General features: G+C 47.8%; 2 protein-coding genes across 3 annotated transcripts in view; both read left to right on the top strand.

Annotated features, from left to right (window-relative positions):
- Window positions 1-79: 79 nt before the first annotated feature.
- On the top strand, window positions 80-14321 carry Alg5 (ALG5 dolichyl-phosphate beta-glucosyltransferase). 2 transcript variants are annotated; one of them, XM_029474990.2, is made up of 10 exons: window positions 80-388; window positions 3597-3768; window positions 4074-4120; window positions 6002-6100; window positions 6804-6896; window positions 9501-9614; window positions 10010-10069; window positions 11370-11521; window positions 13460-13545; window positions 14113-14321. In XM_029474990.2, the coding sequence occupies exons 1-10, from the start codon at window positions 323-325 to the stop codon at window positions 14226-14228; spliced, it is 1005 nt and encodes a 334-aa protein (XP_029330850.1). In that variant the 5' UTR covers window positions 80-322; the 3' UTR covers window positions 14229-14321. The 2 variants fall into 2 exon arrangements, with proteins under 2 accessions (XP_029330850.1, XP_021014602.1); XM_021158943.3 differs by having other exon boundaries at window positions 84-388; window positions 6032-6100.
- Window positions 14322-20691: 6370 nt separating this feature from the next.
- Window positions 20692-21657, top strand: part of Smad9 (SMAD family member 9) — a 47153-nt gene continuing 46187 nt past the window's right edge. Inside the window, exon 1 of the mRNA XM_021158391.3 lies at window positions 20692-20802. The gene's annotated coding sequence lies outside the window, so the exon portion shown is untranslated. The remainder of the gene's footprint in view (window positions 20803-21657) is intronic.

The following is a 21657-nucleotide window of genomic DNA, read 5'->3' as shown; positions in this document are numbered from 1 at the left end:
CACACACACGCTGGCGCACGAGATGAAAAGGGGGTGACCCTAAAACCCTCCACGGTGCCGGGCATCCTTAGATGGCTGCGCTGCACGGCGCGTGGGTGAAGCCAGTGCACAGGTCCAGGGCTTTGACTTGCCGCACTCGGCGACCGGCCTGCCGTCCTCGGCGGAGCCGCGCGGGGGCGCTGCGGGGAGGCCTCGGCTTTCCTGCCGTGTCGGGGCGAGGCCAGGCGGGGGCGCTGCGGGCGGCGGGCGCGGGCTAGGCCGACCTCTCCTGCGGGGCGGGGCGCGGCGCCGCACCGCGCTTCCGCAAGTGTGGAGCTGCGGAATGGCTACGCTGCTACTGCAGCTGCTGGGGCTCGGCGTGGCGCTGGCGGCTGCCGCGCTCATTCTGGTGAGACCGTGGTGGAGTCCCGTGCTCCGGGTGTCCCCTCCGCGCTTCCCTCGCGTGCTTGGCTCCCTTGGCCTCAGATTCCCTGAAATCCTTTGAACCTTTGTTCCCCTTTGGAACCCTATTTGAGTGCCCAGAGCCGCCGCCCAGCTTTTCGGGGCTCCTGCTTCTGAACCCCCGCCTGTCACCCCTCCACCCCACTCCCCAGTCTTCTTCCTGGGCCTCCCATATGTACTGCAGCTGGAAAGAGCGGCGGATCCATAAGGCTAGGGACGATGGGTCAGCAAAAGATAGGCCCAGACGGCGTTCTATTCATTTTGGCCAGGGGTCGGTTTTTTGGGTTTTTTGGGTTTTTTTGCTTGAGAATCAGGCACCCTGGCGTTTTCTTTGCCATTCCTGTAGAAACGTGGCAGACCCCCCTCTGATTATGTAGAAGAGGGCATATTTGCCAACTAAACTCTGCCACATAGTTTGAAAAGGAGCCTGTAACTCATTCAGAAAGCAGATTCTGAAAAGCTTGCCTGAATTGAGACAGGTGGCTAGAAAGGCCTCTGCCACCTAGCCAATGTACATGTGCACATGTCTTGAAGTGGTATAGCCAGATGACTGTTGCTGTGTGTCTGGGTGAGCCAAGCGCCCTCTCTCACTAAAATGCCTTCTTTAAAGGCTTGGAACAAATCTGAACTTTGTTGGCCACGTTCCGGGTTGTGGCCAGTTTACTTTGAATCCTTTACATAGACTTAGCTGACTGTGTGTGCACGATGAGGCTGTGTGGACTGTACTAGATCCCACTGGCTTGAACGAGTAGAGGTACCCTTTATTTCACTGCAAGCATGTTGCACTTGGTGTGCAGTGCGTTGCGTCTTGAAGCCTACTTTACATCTGCCTGTTGGCATTCTTTCTCTCCGCCCACTTTTTAAAAAAAATATTTATTGATTGATTGATTCTATGTATGTGAGTACACTGTAGCTGTACAGATGGTTGTGAGCCTTCATGTGGTTGTTGGGGACTGAATTTTAGGACCTCTGCTCGCTCTGGTCAACTCAGCTCGCTCAGTCCCTGCTTGCTCCAGCCCAAAGCTTCATTTATTATTATACATAAGTTCACTGTAGCTGACTTCAGACGCACCAGAAGAGGGCTGTCAGATCTCATTATGGGTGGTTGTGAGCCACCATGTGGTTGCTGGGATTTGAGCTCAGGACCTTCAGAAGAGCAGCCAGTGCTCTTACCCATTGAGCCATCTCACCAGCCTGCTCCTCCCACTTTTGAAAATAATTTAAAAACAATTCCAAATAACATTTCATCTCTAAATCATCTGCATTTATTTCTATAAGGGCTTTCTTCTAAAAACTTTAATAAGTTAACTCCAACTGTCTTTAAAACCTGTTATTTCTGTGTTTCCAAATACCCTGTCAATTTAAATACTCGGAGTTTGCCAGTATGGATTTTTTTTTTTTTTTTTTTTTTTTGGTTTTGGTTTTGTTTTTTTTCAAGATAGGGTTTCTCTGTGTAGCCCTGGCTGTCTTGGAACTCACTCTGTAGACCAGGCTGGCCTGGAACTCAGAAATTTGCCTGCCTCTGCCTCCCAAGTGCTGGGATTAAAGGTGCACGCCACCACACCTGGCACCAGTATGGATTTCACAGACGCCTTCCTAAGCATCTTTAACTTGCCCTCCACATTTCTTGTACCCACCCGAAACACTTTCACATATGGAAGCACACATTTTTTTAAAATGATGAGATGTTTCCCCTGACATCTTAAGAGGGTGGCCAGTTTTACTTTTGTGTTATTACAGACTTAAATTTTTCTATGTCTTCATTCATTGTAGTGATTATTCTTTCGATGCTGAAGTTTCTTTTTCACAGGTCTGAGAAATGCCTTCAAGTGACTCACCTACTTGTTTGTCCTCAAGTGACCCCCCTGTACCTGTTCCCTTTCATGTAGCCCTCGTGGGTACAGATGGAATTTGCTTTCTCTATGATATGCTGTGTTAATAATACACCTTCCCACCCCAGATCTGGATTAATCCTTTTCTTAGGAGAATCGATTGCTCTTTGGAAAACTGAATTCAGAAGTCACAATCTGGACAGTAGAGCACGCCGCCATACTGTGTTTTTATTTTTATTATTTTTAAGTGTGTATGCATAAGTTTAGAAGCCAGAGAGACTTTGGGTTCCCTGGAGCTGCACTTTCAAGCAGTCAGTTGAGAGCCGCTACATTGGGTGCAGGGAACTGAACTGGGTCCTCTGCGAGAGCAGCCAGTGCTCTCAACCACTGAGCCCTCGTCTTAATTTCCATTGTGGCTGCTGCCCCGTACACACATAGTGGGGTGCTAGAGAGAATCATCAAAGCAGGATGGGTACAGTTACACACACGTGTAGCTTTGTTTTTAAAGTTCACCACTGAAAACAGTGATATAAATTAAGGCTCATTTCCCAAGCACATGGAAAAGGCACCCAGGGGTTTCTTTCTTAGTATTTATTTTTATTTTCTGTACATGAGTGCCTTGTGTGAATGTATGTAGGTATGTGCAATGTGTGCATGCCTCAAGTCCCCAGAAGCCAGAATAGGATGCCCGATCCCTTGGAACTGGGGTTATGGATAGTTGTGAGCAGCCGTGTGGGTGCTGGGAACCAAACCTGAGTTCCTTGCAAGAAGAGCCAGTGCTCTTAACTACTGAACCATCTCTCCAGCCCCAGGAGCCTTCAAGTCTTATTTGTTACTCTAGAAGATGCTGTATTCTCAATTCTAACCAAGGATAAGTATCAGAATACATTCTTAAGCATATGGTCCCTGCTGTGGGCTCCAAGGAGCCTTTCCTTCAGAGGCTGAGTCTGTTTGGTCCTTCCCTGTTAGCTAACATACGGATCTGTCCTCTCACATATGCACCCCATGCAGGAGGTAGTACCTTGTTATTCATTTGTAAGAGTAGACTGACTCTTAGATTTGGCATAGCAGAGGTCCAAGGAAGAAGAGGTGAAAACAAGGCCTCCTGAAGCCTTTAGTGCGTTACCAATGGGGACAAGGACAATCGTCATTTCATAAGAGGATTTTTACAAGTCTGGCTGCCATGAAACCGCAGAATCACCTCCAGGACTGTTAGAACCAAACCCGAGACTACATATCCCCCTCCCCAAATTTTGCAAATAACAATGTTTTAGAACAACAAATATTAGAACAGTGTAAGCTGTTTTTCATGTCTGCCTTTAGGTTTCCATTGTGGCGTTTATAACTGCTGCAAAAATGCCACCATGTTACCAACATGAGGAAGAGAAATTCTTCCTCAATGCCAAAGGCCAGAAGGAAGCTCTGCCCAGCATCTGGGACTCGCCTACGAAACAGCTATCTGTTGTTGTGCCTTCCTACAATGAAGAAAAACGGTGTAAGTTCTATTTGAGTTTGTTTGCTAATGGGCCATTTGGGAAGAGGAGGCAGTGTACAGTGTCTGCTCTCCCTGAGGAGTGCAGAGTTGGAGCTGAGACTGAGAAAGAGGGGAATGGAGATGGCAGGATTGAAGTTCTTAGAGAAGTAACCTGATGAGGGCCAGAGACATTCCAGGGAAGAATGGCCTGGGTGACATCTCAGGGGCTTGGGAGATGACAGACACCTTTTCCCTGTGTAAGTGGAGTGTGCTGGGGCTAGCTAACTCATTTTCAAAAGTAATCTATAATTTTTTTTTCTATTTAGTGCCTGTGATGATGGATGAAGCCCTGAACTACCTAGAAAAGAGACAGGTATCACACTTCTCTTTCGATGTCACAGCTTCAGTCAAAACCACAACGGGTCACCAGTTACAGACCCCCCAGGCTAGGCGCACTGTGGGAATCATTGCTCAGCCCTGGGCCATGTGTGGCTCAGCAAGCTGCTGGCTGTCAGCAAGCAGGCTCAGCATGCAGCACGCTACCTCCAGCAGCAGACAAACCAGGAAGCTGTCATTTCCCTCATGTCCCCTCCCCCAACTTTTAATTCTCTCTTGCTTGGTGACATATTATAGATTATATGCCAGTGAATGTGTGCAGACTTACTTCTGTGATGTCTTTAAAAATAGGTGTATGTATATGTATGTAGTCATAAATAGAGAAAGATCCATTAGAGGCTTTATAACATACTCTGTTAAGCTTTGATTCTCAGATGAATTCACATTGATTAAAGATATGAAATTACAGTCTTAAAAATTTTTTAATTACCCTGATATAGCTCTCTCTTGTGAGGCTATGCCGGTGCCTGGCAAACACAGAAGTGGATGCTCAGAGTCAGCTATTGGATGGAACACAGGGCCCCCAATGGAGGAGCTAGAGAAAGTACCCAAGGAGCTAAAGGGGTCTGCAACCCTATAGTTGGAACAACATTATGAACTAACCAGTACCCCCGGAGCTCTTGTCTCTAGCTGCATATGTAGCAGAAAATGGCCTAGTCGGCCATCAGTGGAAAGAGAGGCCCCTTGGTCGTGCAAACTTTATATGCCTCAGTACAGGGGAACGCCAGGGGCGAGGAGTGGGAGTGGGTGGACTGTCAGTCTCACAGAAGGCTGGTTGCCAGACTTTGAGGGTAGAGAGCAATGGGAAGATATTGGTCAAAGGGCACAAACTCTCAGTTATAACACAGTCTGTTCCCACATCCCAAGCACTAAGATAGCAGGCATGTGTCTGAATGGTTACATTTTGAGGATGGAAAGTACAGTATGGTGATATCACTGGAACCATGTTGTCTACTGAATTTGTTAGAGAGTAGATAGTTCTATCATGTACACATATGTATGTTCATGTGTGTGTTTGTGTGTGAGTAGAGGTACAACCACAGCACATGTGAAGAACAAAAACAACCCTGGGAGTCAGTCTTCACTTTCCCCCCAATGAGAGCTATTGATCAGTGTGGTGTGCACAGGGCCTGTGAGCTCCAAGATTCTCCTGTCTTTACCTTCCATGTGTCCACAGACACACTGGTATTACAGTGCTGTGGTGTGGCTTTATGTAGTAAACCCAGAGGATCTGAACTCAGGCCCTCATGCTTATATATGACCCAATGAGCTACCTCCCCAGACTTCCTTTCCTTTTTTTTTTTTTTTTAATTTGAGATGGTATCTTGCTATGGACCCACCCCCATAAAATTGCCATAAATTTCTGTGTGCCAGGTTGTCTGGCCTTCAGCTTACAATCCTCCTGCCTCAGCTTCCAGATACTATAATTGCAGGCATGTGCCACCATGCCTAGCTATTTCACTTTTCATTATTGTATTCTGAACCATATGTATATGGAGCCAGGTAACAATTCCCAATCCTTTTATTCACTAAATGAATTCCTCCTTGTGTTCCCCCAAATCCTACCTAAACAGTGGAGACTGAGCCCAGGGTGCTATAATAGACAAATATTGGGCTTAAAATTAAAATTAAATTATAAACTAATTGATCCCTGTGACCACCCTGTAGAAGCTGTTGCACATATGGAGGCCAGAGGCCAGCCTTTCCTCAGAAAGAGTCCCCTGCAAGTTGTCCTGTGATCTCCATGTGTGCGCCACACCTGTCCCCCTCCCTCATACATGTGTGCATGCCCACCCAAAGATAGAAGGAAATTAAAAAACTACTTACAAGTTTATAATCCCTATCGCGATTTCGCCAGGTTATGACGTGTTCCTTTGGCTTCTCGCAGAAACATGATTGCACGTTCACATATGAGGTGATAGTGGTTGACGATGGCAGTGAAGACCAGACGTCAAAGGTAAATGTATGGGTGCTTTTAGAACGGCTGGTTGGTAGAAAACCTGGAGCCGTTTAGTCCTTGTGGCTTGTTTCCACTTGCTGGAGGAACCCAAAGCTGGGATCATTACTTTCCACTGCATTTTCACTTCTGTTCCTAGTAAAATGCTCTGACCAAAAAAGGGGGGTGGGGGGAAGGATTATTTAGCTCCCAGATTCCAGTTTATCACTGCAGGAAAGTCACAGAGGTAGGAGTCAGCTGGTCACATCGTATCCCCAATCAAGGGCAGAGAGAAACAAATGCACCCATAATGCCTGCTTACTTGCCAACTTTCTTCAGTCATACAGCATTCAGAGCCTGGCCTAGGGAGTGGCGCCACCCACAATGGGCCCTGCATTTCCAGTGGCAGCAGTCAAGACAGTCCCCCATGGAAATGCCAAAGACCAACCTGACCTAGTCATTCCCACTAAGCCTCTGGTCACAGAAGGGTGGGCTGAAGGTGGCAGCCCAGTCTGTGTGACTTGTGGGATCTGAATTATTGCTCACCTTTCTGTTTACACTTGATTATGTCTACCTTAACTGACAGATAGTGATTGTGCATGTTTATAGAGCACGGTGGTGTTTAGTACATGCATCTAACATGTTCCGATCACATCAGGATAACCCATATCTTTGACACCAGTTCTCCAAGCTAACTGTATTCTAACTTTTATGTCACCGACAGGTCGCTTTAAAATACTGCCAGAAATACGGAAGTGACAAAGTACGGGTGATAACGTTGGTGCAGAACCGTGGGAAAGGTGGTGCTGTTAGGATGGTAATAATTTACATTTTTGTTTAAGATGTGAAGGTATTTTAATAACCTTTTCTGCCTACGATGCCACATATCCGATAGTAGCATTGCGAGTTATCAACAGTTTTAATAGCTGTATGTTTGATTTAGTGAAGTCTAAGCATCATACTCTGTAAAGACAAGCTGACTCAGAAAGAGGCTGAGCTTGTGCTGAGTTTCATGTTGTCTTTGCGGTGGCTAGAGCCACCGAGCTCACAGTAGGACCGCCTGCTTTGTGTGTGGAGCTTTCCCACGGGAAGGAGCCGCAGAGCATGAACGTAGGTGAATCCTGGGTCTGCTGATGTGGTACGCTGCAGAACAGGAAAGCAAGGCATCTGCACGAGTGGAGTGAGGGTGGGGAAGACTGGGGCGAGGCCCCTGTGAGGGAGAGATGCCTGTAAGGCCTAGGCCAGAGGAGTCGTCTTCAGCCAAGACCCATCAGACAGAAAACAAATTCAACTGAAAAATGGACCCTAAAAATTCACAAAAAAGAAAATGCAGATCCCACTCCTTAAATGCCTTAGTGTAGGAACTCATGTCTAGGTCTCCGGTCATCAGCAGAGGCCCCCGCTCTCGCCTTTCATTTCCTTTTCCTCCTGAACACAAATGACTCACCTCCACCTCCACGTTCCATACACACAGGGAAGTGATGTACTTTCCCAGAATCCCACAGGTACCGCTCTTACATCTCAGGGGCCAGCACAGTGTCACAGGGCCGTCCCAATTCCTAGGGAGGAGGAAGAACGGGTCCCTTATGTTTGGCTTTCCCTTTTTCTTTCTTGTTTTATTGTTGCTTAGATAGTGTCTTCCTCTGAAACTCAGGCTGGCCTTGACTCAGAGCAATCCTTCTGCCTCAGCACTGCCTCCGGAGTGCTGAGATTACAAGTTTGTGTCACTGTGCCTCCTGATCACTTTTCTTCTAACATTTTCATCCGTGACAAGATCAGGCTTCTTTCTGAAAGGAGAAAGCCTTTAGATGTGATGTGAGGTCCTCGGGCAGATGACTAACAGTGTCTGCCACAGGAGGATGGTGAGAGCAAGTAAGGACAGATCACAAGCCTTGGGATAGGGAGGGTCCATTCATTCACTCACTCATTCATTCATTCATTCATTGATAGTTAAATAAAAAATTTAACCTGGAAAGGTGGCCCAGCAGGTAAGAGTACTGGCTGCTCTTGCAGAGGACCCAGGTTTGGTTCCCAGCACCCTTATGGTGGCTCATAACCACCTGTAGCTCCAATTCCAGGGAATCCAGCACCTCTTCTGGCCTCTGCAGGTACTATACATACATGGTGCATATTCCATACATTTATGCAAAACACTCATACACATAAAATTAAATCTTTTTAATAGCACATGTAGGAAATCATGTGTTTCATTAGACATTTTCATACATGGAGATGTAAATTAATCACAGTCTTTCTTTCACACACACTCACACACACACACATATATACACACACACACCTCTGTTCTCCTCATTCCTCACAGTGTTCCCTCAGTGCTTTTAGACTTAACCAAGCATAACACTTGAGAAAAGTCATCAGCCGTGAGCCAGTGTAGTATTAAGTGAGGTTTAGTTCATTTGTACTGTGGTGGTGACAGGACAGAAAAGGGGAAGATGCATGGGAGATGCCACAAGTCAATGGAAGTGGGTCTGAGGGAGACAGAGACCTACTGAGGAGGCAGGTGATAGTGTTCTGTGCATGTAGAGAAGAGCAAGCAGTCAGCGCCATGCTGTCAGGGCTGCTGTGCCGCTCACTCAGGCTCACAGCAGAGATCGGAGTTCATCCGCAGGTCATGTCCTTGTGAAACATGCACGTACAGTGTGGTTTGCACTGGCAACCAAACCTGCTCTTCACAAGTGTCAGACGCCATAACAGAAAGTAATTGTTGTAAATGTTGGCCCTGACGTTAGCAACACCTCCTCTGCCCTGGTCAGCAGCAATTTACAATATTTATGGCACTGTAATAAAGAAAACTAACTTCTCACAGGGCGTGGTAGCGCACGCCTTTAATCCCAACACTCGGGAGGCAGAGGCAGGCGGATATCTGAGTTCAAGGCTAACCTGGTCTACAAAGTGAGTTCCAGGACAGCCAGGGCTACACAGAGAAACCCTGTCTTGGAAAACCAAAAAAAAAAAAAAGGAAAGAAAAGAAAACTAACTTCTTACCCTGCACTTCACAAGAATATGAGGCTTCGGACTGGAAGTCCTCCTTACCTCCTGAGTGGGGGATTACAGATGTGCAGAGCCGCATGCCCAGATCTTACGTGTTATCTCTGTTTGTTTGTCTGAGGACAGGTTCCTTTATCTGTTGCTCAGGTCGCCTCTGGAGTCACGTGAGCAGCATGACTACATAACACAGGGCACATAGAAGGGCGTGATGGGTGTCAGCTTAGGAGGATTGTAAAACTTTTGCAACAGTGAAACGGACAGTAGATACGTGTCGGGACACCTTATCCTCTCAGCAGTGAACGCTGGCCTCCTGCTGCCATCTTAGATGTGCTTGAATAGAATGAACTGAAGTGCCATCAAATTCAAACATAATTCTAAGCAATTTTCTTTCACCTGGAACTTTTGAATACAGGGTGTATTCAGTTCCCGAGGAGAGAAGATCCTCATGGCAGATGCTGACGGAGCCACAAAGTTTCCAGATGTTGAGAAATTAGAAAAGGGGCTGAGTGATCTACAGCCATGGCCTGTGAGTATAAGAACATGCTGTAAGTAAGTGACAGTGTGAGGGACAGGGCTCGAGAGCAAGCCCTCAGGATTTACCTCAAGTTCAACTTCCTTTCTTCTTGCTCTACATAGGGTCTTTCTGTGTAGAGCAAGCTGGGCATGAGCTCAGAGACGCCCCTGCCTCTGCCTCCCAAGTGCAGGGACTAAAGCTGTGTCCAGCCATGCCCAGCAGAGTCCTCTTACTAAAGTGTGACTAGCTGTCTCCAGCTATGCATATTCTGAACCCCTCAGTATACTTTATAACTATAATCTTATTTTTTCAAAGTAGTTATGGAGGTGAGACTTTACATTGAAATGGATGTGTTTATACGTGATACTTAAACATTGAAGAGAACAACGTTGTCGCTTTTCCCTCAGGAGCAAATGGCTATTGCATGTGGGTCTCGAGCTCATCTGGAGAAAGAATCAATTGCTCAGGTGAGGCTGTCCCGAGCTATAGATAACAGCCTGTTGATATTTAATCTCTTTTTACTTACACATACACATCTGACAAGAAATGGGTCCCTATGTTTTCTCTCAGAGACGATCTTCCCTTCAACCTCATTGGAGTTTTTTATGAAGGATTAGCACATTTCAGAGTTGGTCTCTTTAAGTGTGCGAAGGACAGGTAGAGACTCCCTCAGGACGTAAACTCTCTTAGAGTTGTGTTTAAGACACAGAGTATTGTTTAGTCATGGCACACTTCTAAACCATGCTTGTCTTTTTAACAAAAAAAAATATTTTCCAAAATTCAGAAAAAAAAGCACAAACCCCGAACATTCCTGCCCCAGGCTTTTATGGTGGGTTCTATTCAGAATATGTTTTGAGCTTTGTTCAGAGTTTAAATATTTCTCGTTTCGTGTCTCTAAGGAAAATACTTAGCTGAAGATTGTCAGGCTCATGACTGTCCCTTTTACAAAGGCTCTGGGTGGAGGCTGCTCCTGTGTAGATCACACTGACAGTGGTCAAGCACAACAGTTTGCAGGTCGTATTCATCACCTTTGGCTTTCATTTTCCTATCTTGCTGTTTCTGTTTGTCCCCTTTCTTTTGTGTGATCATCTTTTGGGGCGTTTAGTGCCCCTGGGGTTTATCAGAAGTATTGTATGTGGAAGGCACTGAGTAGGTAATGTGAGGTTCCTAAAGTGTCTTTAAGATGAGGTTTCCCACCCCTGCCTGCCTCAAAACATGCCTGGTGGTTGCAGGTGGCAGCAGCAGAGGAGGGCTTTGAGCGCCTGCCTCCTCTCCACAAGGGGCGCTGTGGTGAGAGTAGAGCCCTCAGCCTTCTCTCTAAAACTGTTACTGAGTTCCAGTTACTCTCCAGCCAAGCACATGGCTTACAGCTGTGATGTAATTCTGTTCCACTCTCCCTGTAACTCTGAAGGGAAGGTGCCCTCCTTAGCCGAGGAGACAGCTGATGTAGTGTACTCGGGGCGGCTTGCTAATCATCAGCCCAGGAGCCAGGACTCAAGTGCTTATCCTCACCCTGGTTTGCTGATGATTTAAAACCAAACCACTGCGGTGCTCATCCGCTCCGGTCCTGACCTTGTGCTCCCAGACCCAGGTCCCAGGAATCAGTAACTGCTCCCATAGTGCTCTGTTTCTGCGGCACCATCCTGTTCAGTGTGCCTTCGGCCCCATGCCATCCACACTGGAGGTGCACCGGGCCAGCCTCAGTTTTAAGTGCTGTCCTCAATGTCTCAGGAATGCTAAATCATTTCTCTTCTGCCTCTGTTTTAGCGCTCTTATTTCCGTACCTTTCTTATGTACGGATTCCATTTCCTGGTGTGGTTCCTCTGTGTCAAAGGAATCAGGGACACACAGTGCGGGTTCAAATTACTGACCCGAGAAGCAGCAGCCCGGACCTTCTCGTCTCTGCACATTGAACGATGGTAGGTTTCTGACTGGAAGGTATATCGCGTTGCCTCCCGTGGGCATCCAAACAACTGGATACAGGCTTGTCATCTCCCGACGAATATCCAGGTAGAGCCAGATTGACACATTTGTTACATGTTCATCTAAGGACAGGCTAAAGTGTACCCTGTGTCCTTAATCTTCCTTCACCTCTTACACTCCCTTCCCGGAGGTAGGTCTCTCTCTGCAGCCTGGCCATTAATGACTGAGCTCTTGTGTGTGTGTGTGTGTGTGTGTGTGTGTGTGTGTGTGTGTGCACTCTCTCTCAATCTCTCTCTCTCTCCCCACCCTTCCCATCTTCAAGCCTAGCCTTTTCCATTTCTTTTCTCTCCCGTGTTCATCCTTCCTATCTTCCTTCAAATCCTGTCCATTGACCCTGCCTATGTCCTTCAGCCCCAGCCCCATCCACTCCAGCCACAGCCTTTTCTTAAAAGAGATCCCTACAGCTACTTCATCTTTCCCATCCTGTCCCTCTTCTGTCACACGTTTGTCATTCCTGCCTCCTGAACCAGCTCTGACATTGGCTGTGGCCACAGCCTGTTAGTTTCCATGCAGCCCCAGGGATCTTCGTATTCACACTCGACCCTCTACAGCAAACCCCGCAGTGACCTCCGTGACCTTCAGAGCTGACTGCTGTGTCTCCTCCCCTCCCCCAGCCCTGCACTGGCCTCATGACTGTGGTCCTCTCTCCTCTGAGGCATTCCTTAGGCAGGTTTCCCTCCTTCAAGCATATGCTTGTGAAGGCCCCGGAATGTCACTTAGTCGGAAGGGTTCTTGCAAGCACGAGGCCCTGGACTTCGCCTCTAGCTTTGGGGGTGGTCTGGGGGCCTCTGGAGGAGAAGGAATCCCTCCTGAGTTGACTCACTGACCTGTTCTTCTCTAAGTAGTGCTTGATGCAGTGTCAGTGCCCAGGAAATGCTGCTGAAAGGGTCCTCTTGAGAGCTAGTCACAAGTTCTGTGTAACTTGTTCCTGGTGGGCAGCTGCATAATTATGTACTAAGTGTCCATGTTTGATGTCTCTGTCACTTCTGTGCATCTGTTTTCAAGGGTCTGTCATCTTCTCTAGAAATAGAATTCATGTAAACTACAGAAAAATTCTCTTCCACTGTAGCTTCAAAATTAAAATGTGTGTGTGTTTGTCTGTCTGTGTGTTTTAAAATCTTATTTCCTAGATTGTCATTGGTGAAATATAAAGTAGGTAGTCTTCAGGTGTCTGTCCTTCTAGTCCTGTACTGTCACCGTCAGTTCCCAAAGGCTTCCCCAGCAATCCAAATCCCCGACCCTGGCTGTGGCCAAGTCTCCTTGGCTCTTGCTACCTGGTTCTGTTTTCATGTTTAACGTGGTGGATCCACAGGTCTAGTTCTGGGCGAAAGGATGGATCCAAGCTAGGCCTGGCTGTGACCATGTGTGTTGGGGCAGAGTAGCACTGTGGGTATACCTGTCACAACTAGAGCCTTCCAGTATAGGCTTCCAGAGCTGCAGGGCTACCATGTTCCAGACAGGACAGGGAGGGGACAGGGACCTTTAATCAGAAAAAAAAAAAAAAAAAAACCCAGGGTCCCTGGCTGAGAGGAGAAAGTGGAGAAGCAGCTGTGAGTGAGCAGAGAGCCCCTTGAGGAACCCTTTGTTATGTATCGTGAGGTGAGTGAACACACAAGGATGGCTTCATCTGAGGGTTTCTGAGCTGTGGCTGAAGGTCAGCATGTCTCACTTAGATGTCACGTGACCACACACTGGATATCTTCTTCTCCCTGAAGCTTCTGACCCACTCAGTGTCAGTTGTCTGACCCTCTGAGAGTCTGGCCTTCAGGTTTACATAGAAGCTTTGCATGTGTCCAGGAAGCCTCAAAACCTGTCCTGGTTGGTGCCCCTACTTGTCCTTTTAGGAATAAATATCAATATATTTTCTGTTTCAGGGCATTCGATGTAGAGCTGCTGTACATAGCACAGTTTCTTCAAATCCCAATAGCAGAAGTTGCTGTCAACTGGACAGAAATTGAGGGTAAGTGTACTGTTTATGTACAGCTAGTCCTTAACTGGGCGAGGCTGCAGTCTGATGTCTGGCGTTCACCCACCCCTCTCCTTCAGCCAGGCCTCCTCTGTGTTCCATTAGATTCCCTCCTGCTGTTTTTCCAGACTCTTCTTTGAGTCTTCAGTGGGCCTCTCCTGACCCAAGGTTCCAGTAGAAGAGGTCCTCAGGCTGTGTACTGACAAAGCACTGTGTGGAGCTAAGCCATCCAGGAGCTGCCACTCAGTTCCTAGTGCACTCTGCACAGCCCCTTCTCCCATGGCCTCTGTTTGAGACTTCCACACGGGAGAGTCACCTCTGGCTCTTTACCCTGACGGGCTTGCTTGGCTCACAAAGGTCAGTGGCTCTCCCACCACGTGCAACCTCTCATGCAATAAGTGTGTGAGTGTGCACATGTGTGTGTGTGTGTGCACGCCCAGACATCCACACGTGTAGAAAACTGCTCTACCTTTCTGCCCCTGCCCCAGCCTGACTTGTAGGTTACAGCTCTAAACTACTGTATATTTCTCCCAGGTTAATTTAATTTATTTTTAATTGCAGGTTCTAAGTTAGTTCCATTCTGGAGCTGGCTACAAATGGGCAAAGACCTGCTTTTCATCCGACTTCGGTATCTGACGGGTGCCTGGAGGCTCAAGCAAACACGGAAAGCGAATTAGTTGCTGGCAGGGCTGGACTGCATTTTTATCCCACATGCAATTTTACTTGAAATCAAGATTTTCAATAAAGCTTCGATGGGCCTGTTCTCAGTATCTGCCTTTGTATATTCTTGAGAATTAACTGCTATGAGGAGACCACGTGATGTCTCTTTTTTTTTAATATTTGTGTCATAAGTTAGATTTATTTATTTATTTAGCAGTCTGTATTTTGGCTCCTGTCACTTAAGGTTCTGAGATGGACCCTTGGGGACCAAAGACAGAAGCAGTTTTTTTAAAGATACCCTCACAATTTATACAATCATGATTAAATCACAACCCTGTAACAGTCATTTAAAGATGAAGTCGGCTATGAGTTTAAATACAAGTTTACCTGTTGTCAAAGAGACTTTATTTGTGACTTGGAACGCTAGGAAATTTGGAATGCTAGGAAATTGTAATAAAGGCATGACTGTGTCTCCATGCTCAAGGTGTCCTCTTCCTTGCTGTTCTGCTCGTCTCCTACCTTTTCCTGTGTACGCTGTGGCCCCACAGCCTTCCCATTGGGATATCTTCTCTGTGAAAGTCTGTTTGCTCTTCATCTCTTTTCCTTTCCTTTTCATTGCTGGCATCAAACCTTCTTGGCAACCCAGACAAGACTATTCCTAAACTGTATCTCAACCACGGGAAACCCTGTATCCAAAAAGTAGTTTCTAAGGAATGATAGGTATATTTACTTAATACCAGAATTTGAGATACTGCAAAGACCAGTAAAATTATAACACATAGTGAAACAGAATTAAATTATTTCTGACGTCATACAGAAACTAAGAACAGTTTAGGTCCAGGCATGGTGACACACAACTTTAAATCCCAGCACTGGGGAGACAGAGGCATGTGGATATCTGGGTTTAAGGTCAATCTGGTTCGCAGGCAAGGATCCAGGACAGCCAAGCTTAGGCAATGAAGGAAACCATGAAAAACAGAAAGCTGGTGAGGATGTAATTGAACAAGGGGGCCATGTTCCAGCCCCAGCAAGCAGCAGAACTTGGTAGCTTCAGCATGTGGTTCTGATCTTAAAGTCAAGAATAGAAGAAAGGGATTATGGAATCCCCCTCTGTGACTAAAGAAACCTACTGAGGCCAGGTGTGTGGCGGATGGCCCTACATGGAGGCCCAGAGAAGCCATTATAAGAAACTGAAGGTGAAGCCTGGATTGCCCTGGAGATCCAGGAGTTAGAGATACCAGAGCCATGGGATTTCTGCTGAGGAGAGCTGCTAACGGATGAGAAAGAAGGGTGTTGCAGTCAACAAAGCTGAAAGGAGTTGGAGATCTGAAGATCGTGTTGACATCAGACATGGGGATGCAGAGTTTGTCGTTGTTGGCCCAGCTGATTCTTGGTCTTGCCTTGGTTCAGTATTTCCTCAGTATGCTCTCTTCCCTATATGTTCTGGAACCATAATGTATATCCTGTGCCATTGTATGTTGGAAGTATGTGATCTATTTTTGATTTTGATATTATAGGAGGTTACAGTTAAGAGACGGTATGAACTTCAGAAGAGACTTTGGACTTTTAAGTATTGTTGAGACTGTGATAGACTATGGGAACTTTTGAAGTTGAACTAAAAGTATTTTGCATTATGTTATTTATGCCTACAAGCCCATGTGGTCCAGGAAATGGAATGTGGTGGTTTGAATAGGCTTGGCCCCCATGGACGCATGTGTTTGAATGCTTGGCCCACAGGGAGTGACACTATGAGGAGGTGTGACCTTGTTGGAGTAGGTGTGGTCTTGTTGGAGGAAGTGTGCCACTGTGGAAGTGGGCTTTGAGGTCTCCTATGCTCAAGCTATGCCCAGTGTGGAGCATGTCTCCTGCTACCTTCAGATCAAGATGTAGAATTCTCAGCTCCTTCTCCAGCACCATGTCTGTCTGTGTGCTGCCATGACAATAATGAGCTAAGCATTTGAACTGTAAGCCAGCCCCAATACAGTGTTTCTTTTGTAAGAAGAGTTGCTGTGGTCATGGTGTCTCTTCACAGCAATAAAACCCTAAGATACCACCTATCCTCCAGAGATGAAAAATAGGAAGTCTTGTTCTGTAAGTTTTCTCTGGCATTGCGCTGGTAGGGGCACAGCCTCAGCGGGCTCACACATGGCACCCTCAGCCTTCTCTCTGGCATTAGGGCTGGGGCTCTGTGTATGACTCGTGGAGGGTTTGAGAGCATATGTGGCCCAGTTCACACACAGAGGTTAGAGGACAACTCTGGAGTGGGTTCTAGGGATGACAATCATGTGTCAATTCTGTGCAAGGGCTTTTCCCAGTAGAGCCATCTTTACATACAATTCACACCTGGGGTCACATTTTGTTCACACACTTTACAGTTCCATGTGAACTCTGGCAGCGCCAGGAGGCATGCTGCTTTCTTGCCTGAGGTCTGGACTCAGGCTGATTGGGATTTGAACTGTGTGCCAGGTGCTTTGTGTCCCAGGATCTTCAGCTGTGAGACACAACTAGTAACCTTACCTTTTTTTTGTTTTTTGTTTTTTGGTTTTTTTCGAGACAGGGTTTCTCTGTATAGCCCTGGCTGTCCTGGAACTCATTCTGTAGACCAGAAATCCGCCTGCCTCTGCCTTCCAAGTGCTGGGATTAAAGGCATGTGCCACCACACCAGGCCCTAACCTTACCTTTCGAGACGTGCGGATGGAAGCAGGGAGTGCCTGTGTGGCACTTGGCAAGTTCTGGGTCAGGAGGCTTGCATGGTAGACCCTCGTCTGCCCTTCATTGGTAAATCAAGACCATCTACTCTTTGCTCATGTCAGTCCCTTCCTGTTTCTCTGAAGTGAGCGAGCTCCCACACATTTCTTTACCCTATGTATGCAACTAGTTTGAAAGATGAGGTTTTTACTCTCAAAACTCCAGTAGGTTCTATATACCGGAGGCATTCTGGATAGTCTTTACAAGGGACATTGTGCCACCAGGCCAGCCCCTACAGGGCTGTACCCTTAGAGATGGGGAGGGGACAGGATGTAGACTTGCATGCTTCTCAAGGTCCCTGAGATGTCATCTCTGTCACATCTTCCCCATGTCCTCTCCCCTCTGTGACACCTCTGGTTGTTGCTGGTCTTGAAGGATATGCGTTTCTACTATCAGATAGAGCTCACACGGATCAGTGCTCTGTGTCCACATAGTCTAGGTACCAGGTGCTCAGGGAAGTTAGCAATACTAGTTATGAAGCAAATGATGACTTTGAAGTAAAGTTCTGGGGAAGGCAGGAAAGGCATAGAATTAGGACCGTTACAGATGAAATGCAAGGGGGAGTTTATTTGCTCTGGTTTGACTCTGAAATGTCCCTATAGCCTCACACTCAAACACCTGGTCTCTAGCAGGTCGCCCAGTTTTGGGTGGTGCCAGTCAGGTTTGCTTTATTATTGTTTTTATCAACTTGACACAAGCTAGGGTCACCTGGGAAGAGAGAACCTCAGTTGACACAATGCTTGCATTAGATTGATCAGCTGGCAAGTCCATGGGGTATTTTCTTAGTTTATGATTGATGTGGGAGGGCCCAGATCACAGTGGGTGGTGCCACGTCTAGGCAGGTAGTCCTCTTGGGTTATAGAGAAAGCAGGCTGAGCATGCCAAGGGGAGTGAGCCAGTAAGCAACCTTCCTCCATGGCTTCTGCTTCCGATCTTGCTCCAAGTTCCTCCCTGACTGCCCTGCACAGTGGACTATAAACTGTGAGATGAAATAAACCGGTTCATCCTCAGGTTGGGCCGGGTCTGTTTTATCACAGCAGTAGTGAGTACCTAGGAATGGGATGGAGTTGTCAGATGTACAGAGGGGCTGAGCATTCTAGGCCATCCATCTTCCTGCCAGAGCAGTGAAACTAGCTGCCTCCTCCTCCGGCTGCACAGCTCCAAGCTGCTCCACTGCTCCATTCAGCACAGTGCTTTTCCATCATGATGGATGGCGCCCTCTCAGATCAAGAGCAGGAATAAGTCTTTCCTCCCTGACACCACTGCTCTTGCATTTTTGGTCACTGTGTAGAAGTGATGCAAAGAAGTGGCAGGAGGGTTGAGCGATGGCTCAGTGGTTAAGAGCATGGACTGCTCTTCCAGAGGTCCTGAGTTCAATTCCTAGCAACCACATGGTGGTTCACAACCATCTGTAATAGGGATCCGATGTCCTCTTCTAGTGTGTTTGAGGACAGAAGAAGAAGAAGAAGAAGAAGAAGAAGAAGAAGAAGAAGAAGAAGAAGAAGAAGAAGAAGAAGAAGAAGAAGAAGAAGAAGAAGAAGAAGACGTGGTGGCAGGAGGGGGTGGGCTGGGTACAGTTACAGCTGTGAGCAGAACCACTCCAAAGCTGGACCAGCTACGACTTACAAGAGATGTATGCAAAGTGGAGGAGGGTAGACATCAACTGATGACCGTGCTGAGTGTGAGTAAGCTTTCTGTCACTGTGACAACTGAAGCAGAGCAAAAGCTTGTTTCCACTCTGAGGTTTGGCTCTGATTGGGCCCATGGTGGGATTGTGTGTCAAAGGAAGATGAGGTCACTTCATGGCCATCCAGAGAAGGAGCCAGGGTACTTATATCCCCTTCAGTTTTATGTTGCCAGTAAGTGAAACGTCTCTAACAAACCACTTCCCAACAGTGCCACACATTGGAGCCCAGGCAGGGGTTTCATACACAGATTTGCAGGGTACTTCGGAGCCCAGCTGTAGCACTGTGCATCTAACAGATGTGGGCAGAAGTAGGAACAGCAAGGATGCTCACAGTCTTCCCAATTGGTATATTCTCCCAGAAAATTTTAGCTGTGTGTGTGTTTTTTTTTTTTTTCAGGTCCCTAACCAAATTTATAAGGGAATTACCACCTCATCACAACTGCTGACAGTCTGGTTTCCTGTACATTTCTGTAACACAGTGCTGTGGTGGAAGAGAATTATGTTTCTACACTTGATCTTAGCCAAAAGGCCGAGAAGCGATGAGAATTATGTTTCTATTAAATGATCAAAAAAAAAAAAAAAGCAGAAGAAGATAGATTAGAGAGGAGAATTTTTATAACCAGGGCAGTCAAAAGAATCCATCAGCGTGAGTGTTCTTCTACAGGGCTGGTGTTTGCCCTTTCTTAAATCCCACCAGGTCTTACTGTTTTATCTCCCTAACCCTTTAGGGAGTAAAGTCCAGAAAGGGCAGAGGACACACAAAGGCCCGCCCCACCCCTACCCCTTCCTACATGTCTCTTGACTTCTGTGAACTCACAGCCTCCATTTCGGAAGCTTGAGCCTGCTTAGCAGAGGTCTTCCAACAGTTTGTGCTTCCACGGAAGGAGGAACCTGATTGGATCACTTCTTTCTTTAATATCATTTCTGGGAGGAAGGGGTGGAATCCCTGAGCTGCGAGGTATCGATTCAGAGAACATAATTAGTTTACTTGCCTCTAAGTATATACACAAAGCACAGCCCTCTTTCAGCCCATGGCTTGGAACGTTCCACCACCACCGGACAGTATTTCTTCTGGGGTTTCTTCCTCTTCAGGTCAATCAGAAACCTATCATAGCTCCGTTACAGCAGGGTAGATGAGCCAGGTGTAGAAAGACACTTTCGATTTGAAGTTAAAGAGGCATTTAAACTTCTGCGATCTGTTTTTACAAGCAAGGCCCTCCTAGGCTACACTTGGATGATGATGCAAAACTACCCATGTTCCAGAAAGCGGAGGTTTGGGGATTAGGAAAAGAAGTTCAACTGAAGGACCTTCGTTTACATTTCAAAGGTGCCTTGGCCTCTTAGAGGACGTTTGTGTTCTGGGGCTGACTGAGGTGGCCCTGTACCATCCTCTTCCTCTTGGAAGACCTATAAGGAGGTTTGGTGAGGGATCAAAGGCCTTCGGCATACCGGTGCCACTTTCCAAGTGGCTTTTCAGAGGCAGGCAACCTAGGAGATAGCCAGGCCACTGGGCAGGAAGGTTCCTCATGTCCATGATGTACATCATAAGTAGATTAGGTAGCATGTATTCTACGCTGGATAAGAAATCACAACCTACATATTACAGAACTGGTTTGAAACTGCTTGCCACTCAACTCGTTTAGATGTTCTTGGGCTGATGCCAGGGCCAGTCATGCCTCAGAGGAACAGACAGCCAGTAAGCCTGGCCTCCAGGGACCAGGACTCTGCGGTTCAGGAGACAGGCATGGTTGGTGGTCCTGTCTGCCTCTCCTGGAGCAAGGGGAGGGGAGGACAACCGCCCCCCTCCCTCTGCTGCCTGCAGTCTGTCCAGGTGGGAAGGACATTTTCTGGGGATGACCCGGAGACTCCTCTGTCCCTGAAGGCTCTCTGCAGGCATGATGTGCAGGGCGGGCGGGTGCGCGGCGGGGCGGGGAGCGTGGCGCGGCCAGGGCTCTTGGCCCCTCCTGGCTGGGGCTGCGCGCACGGCCGCCTGGCGCCCTTCCAGCGCGGCGCACTCACGCGGGCGGCCGAGGAGGAGGCTCCAGCCTGACTGACGCCTCTGGAGCCGCTGTCTCGGTCCCGCCGCCGCCCGGCCGACCCTGCAGCTACCGCGCAACCGGAGTGCGCGGGGGGCACGCGTGGCACCTCGCGGACAGGTAAGCGCTGCCATGCCGCGGGCGTGGGCACTCGGGAGGCCCCTGAGGTCCCCAGGCGTGGGACTTGGTTCTTCGTGGAGAACCTGGGTGGTGTCTGTAGTGTGCGAGGGCTCCGCGGCATCCCAGCACCTGGGACCTATGGCGCGACGCGTGGCTCGGGTCGTGGGCAGGGATGCGGGATGCGCGTGGGCCGAGTGCAGAAGGATGCACACTATCCTGTACCCAGGGACAGGCGCCCTGGAGCTCAGCTCCGGGAAGTAGTCCTTTGCTGCAGAGCATGACAGTAGAGAGGCTAGTGTGAGTGCGTGTAAGGTAGTTATTGTGACTCTGGGGGAGATTTTAAAACTCCAGGGCACCCTTGGCTACGAAGGCTTATTTCATACTCATGTCATTTTTTTTTCCTTCTCTGCTTACCTTTGAGGCACACACAGTGAGAAAGAGAAGAAAAAAAGTTAGGAATGTTGAGTGTCTGTAGCTGTTGGGTTGTGTTTGTCTTCTCCTGGGCCTACCATTGGGTGCCAGCGCTGCGCAGACAGGAGGGGGCGAGGTGGGGACAGATGCAGGCGACTGACTGACGCCGGCCTTGTGGGAGGCGTGTGGGGAACCTTCTTATGGGTGGCTAATCGCTGCACTTCTTACTCCCTCCCCTCTCTCCCTCTCTCTACCATGGTAATTGAAAATGATAGTTTTGAGATCCTCCGTTAGAGTTAGCGTACCTCTGGACTGGAACTGGTCCTCCTGAGAAATAACCTACAAATGAAGTGGATCTCCTTTTGGAAGCAAATTGTATGTAATTCGGTCAAATGCACAGCCACAGAACACTAGGGATCATTTTTACTTTTATGACCGTTCGGT

Source organism: Mus caroli, unplaced genomic scaffold (genome assembly GCF_978045245.1).
Source record: "Mus caroli unplaced genomic scaffold, Mus_caroli_1 scaffold_3, whole genome shotgun sequence".
Classification (NCBI taxonomy): domain Eukaryota; kingdom Metazoa; phylum Chordata; class Mammalia; order Rodentia; family Muridae; genus Mus; species Mus caroli.
This window is presented reverse-complemented; position numbering and strand designations above follow the sequence as displayed.

What these genes read in the sequence shown, in the direction of transcription:
- Alg5 (XM_029474990.2), top strand. Translation starts at nt 323, where the DNA reads ATGGCTACGCTGCTACTGCAGCTGCTGGGGCTCGGCGTGGCGCTGGCG. An exon ending in CGGCTGCCGCGCTCATTCTG is followed by an intron (nt 389 to 3,596) that starts GTGAGACCGTGG and finishes GTCTGCCTTTAG; the next exon opens with GTTTCCATTGTGGCGTTTAT. An exon ending in AGAAAGAATCAATTGCTCAG is followed by an intron (nt 10,070 to 11,369) that starts GTGAGGCTGTCC and finishes CCTCTGTTTTAG; the next exon opens with CGCTCTTATTTCCGTACCTT.